Below are 6,000 nucleotides of genomic sequence, written 5' to 3'. Positions count from 1 at the left end.
AGAGTGGATGAATAAGGAGGTGAGGAAAAGATAAATCCATGGACTTTTTTCTTACTCTGGTCATTGTTTACAAGCATGCGTATTTATTATCTTTGGTCTGGAGTATAAATTCATATAAGATTTTTTAAATATCTTTTTAAACCCAAAAATATATAAATCCTCTTATCTAATTTATTGAATACTAAAACTTTATAAACAGTAAACAGTAGTTTACTTTGCTATCTTTTAAAAAATATTTATTTGTTTTTTAAGTGTAGCTAGGGGTCGGGGATGTAGCTCAGTGGTGCTGCTGCCTGCCTCATAAGTGCAAGGTCCTGAGTTCAATCCCTGGTACAAATAATAATAATAATAATAATAATAATAGCAATAATAATAAGTTAAGTGGAGCTGGTAAATGTATATGTTCTCTGGAGTTCCACTGTGAGAATATTATTCTACTTTGCATTCTTTTAAAATGCATACTCAAACGATTCAAAACTGATTTCAGACACAAGAGAGACGTGTTAATTTGCAAGTGAATTCTGACTGATTTTCTAGCCAGCTAATGCCATTTAGATCAAAAAATTTTTAGGCTTGGGCTGAGGATTTAGCTCAGTGGTTCCTCCACCTGACTCACAAGCACAAGTTCCCAAGTTTGATCCCTGGTACCAAAAAAAAATTTTTAGTTTTTTTTTTCACTAATTATATACATTGTAAGCCTCAAAGATTACAGGCACATATGGTGTTGGTTAACATTTCATTACTGTAACAAATACCCGAGCTATATGAAGAAGGGAGGTTTATTTTCTAATGAAGAAGCAAAGGTTTAGTTTTGGCTCGTAGTTTTGGAGGTTTCACTCCATGAAACACCCATTGCCTTTAGGCCTTTGATGAGGTAGCACATTGTGACAGGAATCCATGGCAGAGAAGCCCCCTCACCTCAGGACTGAGTATGGGAATGAAAAGAAACTGAGGGGTAGAGCAGGTCCCCACAGTCTCCGAGGGCATGCCGCCAGTGAGCTCTAGCCGGCCATAGGCCTCATCTCTTAAGGCTTCTGCCAGCTCCTGAGGATATCAGTGTGGAGACTATGCCTGTCAAATATGGTCCCCCTTTGTGGGCCCTTCTAGACCTGACCTATGGCACAGACACAATCTGCTCGGCTTGTGTGACAAAAGGGCGTTCATAAAGGGGAGTTTAATGTATGCAACTGGTGGTCATGGTAGGAATCCCAATCCTTGGATTCACTTTGCCTGCACAGAAACAAAATGAACCATTCTAGTGCCTGCTAAGGCAGCTACAACATGTGTTTTTCCATTGAATGCTTGCAGAAATGTTGCAGTGTGAGAGCTTAAAACGAAGGGTGATGGCTGTCATGTCCTTAGAAGTAATCTGCTTAGCAAATGATCGATACTGGAAGTGTATTTTGGAGGCAGGTAATGCAAACATCTGTGTATTAACTATGTTTTTCCTATGCCGTGGTATATTTTTTTCAGGCCAATTATGTGTGTGTGTGTTTGGTGCTAGGGGCTGAACATAGGGCCTTGTGTATGCACTCTATCACCAGACCTAAGATACATTTGTGATTGTAAAAAACCTTTTTAGTCCATTTTAAGCTTCTTTTCCTTTTTTCTATGATCATCTCCTTTTTCTGTCAATCCTTTAGTTTCCTTGTGGAAGCTGTAAACAATCAAACATCTGAATTAATATTAGAGAAATCCTATTTCTCTGCAAGCTTCCAAGCTTAAACGCTGCTATTGAATTATTTTAACACACCACTCTTATATTTACTTTCACTTAGCAATGATCCCTATTCTGTTTTTGCACAATTTGATTTCATTTTCTAAATTAAAAAAAGCAAAGTGGCAGGCCAGACTCATAGCTAGATCTTCATTTGCAAGTTAAATTAACTACCTAGCCTCTCTACCCTAACTTCCTCGTTACTAATTTGTTCCACCTCAGAGGATGATTCTGAGAACAATACTGTTCAATATAACTTTCTGAAATCAGGAAAATATTCTATCCATGCTACCCTAATATGGACACCAAGCACACATGGGATAGTTTTCTAAATAATGTTAAATAAATAAATAGCTGGAGTAAAATTTATTTAATGATAGACAGCCTTCTAATGTATTCCTACAATCATGTACAGAAAACATTATGTCAAAAAAGTGAACCAAAGATTCAAATCATGAAGGATGTTCCATTGCTGCCAGCTGCTACACAAATAAATGAACGAAGCCCTAGTTATACGATTGTCTTTCCTATCAGCTTGTGTGTGTTGTATAACGAGCTCTTTATTTCACAGCGAGTTGATGAAAGTGTAACAAGCCTGCCGTGGAAGCCAAATGTTCTTGTTCTCTACAGGCCCCGTGGTTTCAGTCTTTAAACCAATTGTAGCTAATGAGGATGGTGGGCATTTTGTTAGATTCAGCGCTGTTGGTCTTTTCGCTTGCTGGAATAGCACAAGGAGAAAATACAATAAAAATAACCACACAAACACTACCGCACAAAGTAGATGTGATAACCAAAGTGAAACACTCTACCTACCACATGGTAACTCTAAGAATGTATCATTGGTGGTAAGCCAGATGTCAATGTTTTAAAAATGGCTTCTGTTGCCAAGCCACATGCATGCCGGGCGCTGTGAAATCAAATGAGAGCTGCTTATGGTATAGATCAGTTAAAGAAATACATTTATATAATTTCAAGGAATTATGTTTATACCTTACAGGATGATTTGCTAGTCATTTATATTACAGTGCCCATAAATATCATTTAAATCGTGGCATGATGAAATGACCGCAAAGGATTACAATGATTCGTGATATTTTCATCCTGTCTACACAGGCACCATTCCGGCCTTAATCAATCTACTAAAAAGTCCCAAAATAAAATTACAGTGCAAAACTGTTGGGCTCTTGAGCAATATCTCAACCCACGGAAGTGTCGTGCGTGCCTTGGTAGAGGCGGGCGCTATTCCAGCGTTGATCGCGCTCCTGCTTTCTGAGGAGCCTGACCTGCAGTCTCGCTGTGCTGTCATTCTCTACGACATCGCTCAATACGGAAACAAGGATGTGATCTCCAAGCATGTAAGTGCTGTTCCCAGAAACCCAGTTTTGGCTGATGGTAGTTCCGTCACACGGAAAGAGGCTCATTTTCTTATCCAGGGACAAAACTCTTAAGGATCAACAGGGAAAGGAGAGAGAGGGAGCCTGGTGAAAATTAACTCACAAAGAATCTGGCATTTGGGCAGTGGCGGAGCCCTGACCTAGGATTCCTTTTTGTTTACTTTTAAATTTTGTCTCGGTACACGTTTGCAGCACATCGTGTTTGCATTCCTCATACACAGTTGTTACATGCGCGTGGCACATCTTCATTCCTCGCTCATCCCTCGTCCTTTCCTTCCCTGCCCCTTCCCTCCATCTCTTGATCCCTTTCCCCTTGAGAAAGATCTCCCTCCCGACTTCCTATTACCTCTCTTATTTTGCTCCTGATTCATAATTTGAATTTCTCGTATAAGAGAAACTGTGCAATATTTAAGCTTGTGTGCCTGATTTACTTCACTTAACATTATGGACTCAAGGTGCGTCCATTTTCCTACAAATGACTCAAATTTATCTTTCTTTATGGCAGATTAGTACTCCATCCTGTGTAAACACCACATTTTCTTTATCCAATCATCAGTTGATGGACATATAGGCCCTGGGTTCTATCCTCAGCAGCATCAAAAAAAAAAAAGCATTGGAATACATCCCTGAAGTAGAAAAGGGGGTGTTTTTTATATTTTAGTATACACTGATAATTTCTTGCTATTTGTAAGACAACATGACAAGAAATAATACCAAGCCGGATATGGTGGCACACTCCTATAATCCCAGCACTCTTGGAGGCTGAGGCAGGAGGACTGAAAGTTCAACCCCAGTCTGGGCCACTTGGCAACTTAGTGAGATACTGTCTCAAAATAAAAATGAAAAAGGACGGTATGTGGCTTAGTGCGGAGGCCCTGGATTCAGTCACCAGAACCAGAAAAAGAAGAGAGAAGAAAGAAATAGTACCATTCTAGCCATTTCCATTCTGACCGATAAGTGCAGTCTAATTGTGTACCAGGAGGATTGACAAGAAAATCATTTTAGTGAACATCAAGTAATCTTTGCCATGCTGTATTTCTTCATATATAGTCTGCCATAAAACTATATCAGTGAGTATTTTAAGATCTTCTGAGAGTTATTACAAGTAAAGCTTCTTTACATGACTCTCTTCAGTTTTGCATAGTTACATCATTGAGGACTGGGTCTTTTGCATTATAAAATTTATGTTTTCATCGTTTACTTCTTTTGTCTTTAATTCCACCTCATCTCCAACTGAGATTAAGCTATTTCCTTTTAGATTTTATATTTAGTTTGCATTGTATCATCCTTCTGCACTTCTCAGTCATTTTAGTTGTGTTTGTTGTCATTTGTCTGGAAAATCTAATACAAATAGAGCCTCCAGGCCTACCTCAGAGCTAGTCAGCCTTATCCATTGAGGCCTTATAATGTTCGGGGGTTCTGATAATTAGTCAGAGGTGGGGTAAATGTGTCCTTTGCATGCTGTGCATGCAGGTTTTGCTTTTGTCACTCACTTTTCATTATCTCATACATTTTATCTGATACCTATTATCTCATATGTCTGTTGTTCTGCATGTTTATCTTAGTTCAGATCAGTGTTTTCTTTACCTTTGAAGTCCAGAGCTTACATATCCATGTTGATTACCCATTCTTCCCGGTACTTGGTGTACCTTTTCAACAGATCCATTTGTACTATTTTATCTGGGGGATGTTTTCCTGAATTCATATCTTTAAATATCTTTTCTGTAGTATTACTTCAATTCACTCATACAACAAATCTTTATTGAGTGGTTATCATGTGATAGATAGTATATAGATCCCAGGGTATGGCAATGAACAAAACAGATATAGTCTCAACTTCTATATAAAGTTTTTATTCTTGTCAAGGGTAACAAGACAATAAATGAAAAAGTCAAATACTTGGTATAAAGATGAAAATAAGTGTTAAGGTGGAAAATAAAACAGAGGAAGGGGAGAAAGGAGGCTTGGTGAAATACATAGACATATCAGTGGAAGGTTGATTACAGGACACTCACAGATATCAAAATCTTCAGATCCTCAAAGCCCTCATATATAAAAATTTGTGTCTTCAAATAATTTATGCATATCCTTATGCATAACTTAAATAAGCTCTAGATTATTTGTAATACCTGATATAATTTAAATGCTATGTAAGTATTAGTTGTGTTGTATGCTGGAGGGAATAACAATAATCTTTTCAGTAAAAGTTCAAGTTTTTTCCCAAGTATTTTTGATTCATGGTTGGTTGAATCCACAGAATTACCACAAATAAATTTTGTTGTTTATACTTTTTTTTTTTTTTGGTACCGGGGATTGAACTTGGGTCCTTGCGCTTGCAAGATAGGCCACTGAACTGCTGAGGTAAATCCCTGGCTGTGCTATTTTCTAATAGTGGTAGGAACAGAAGGAAACAAATGCTCATTAGGCCAGGGATTTAGCTCAGTGGTGCTGAATCCAGAGACACAGAGGGCTGACTAAGAAGCTGGCCTTTGACCAAAGTCCTGAACTAGATGAGAGAATAGAATGTTTTTCATATATTTCTCTGTTGATAAGGACATTCTAGGGTGAGGAAATAAATGCAAAGTAAATGAAGTAGAAGTGTGCCTGGCATCTTGAAAGAACAGCGGGAAAGCCAAGGTAGATGAGGGAAGACCCTCAGCTAGGCACTGGTGGGCCATATCACACAGGGCCACTCTGGCCTATGTCTTGAATGTGTTAGAAAGCTCTTGAATGGCTTTGGTCTGAAAAGTTTCATGAAGAGATTTACATCATCCTACTTTTTTGTTAAAATAGGTAGGTAAAGATGGTGCAGTAATTAATTAAGAAGTAATTGCAAGAAGAAGGAGGAGGAGGAGGAGGAGAAGCAATTGTAGTGATTGAGTTGAAATA

General features: G+C 38.3%; 1 protein-coding gene across 8 annotated transcripts in view; it reads left to right on the top strand.

The window, feature by feature from the left end:
• Ankar (ankyrin and armadillo repeat containing) overlaps window positions 1–6,000 on the top strand; it is a 54,785-nt gene that overhangs the window by 22,896 nt on the left and 25,889 nt on the right. For 7 of the 8 annotated variants that reach the window (XM_019209394.2, XM_033756317.1, XM_033756315.1 and 4 more), the window contains 2 exons: window positions 1,309–1,413; window positions 2,831–3,072. In XM_019209394.2, coding sequence (XP_019064939.1) covers window positions 1,309–1,413; window positions 2,831–3,072 — 347 coding nt within the window. The remainder of the gene's footprint in view (window positions 1–1,308; window positions 1,414–2,830; window positions 3,073–6,000) is intronic. The other variant, XM_033756312.1, reaches the window with a different exon arrangement.

This window comes from Fukomys damarensis, unplaced genomic scaffold (assembly GCF_012274545.1).
Source record: "Fukomys damarensis isolate Sample0158 unplaced genomic scaffold, DMR_v1.0_HiC HiC_scaffold_26, whole genome shotgun sequence".
Lineage (NCBI taxonomy): Eukaryota > Metazoa > Chordata > Mammalia > Rodentia > Bathyergidae > Fukomys > Fukomys damarensis.
The sequence above is the reverse complement of the archived record's forward strand: the minus strand, read 5'-3'. Positions and strand labels throughout refer to the sequence as shown.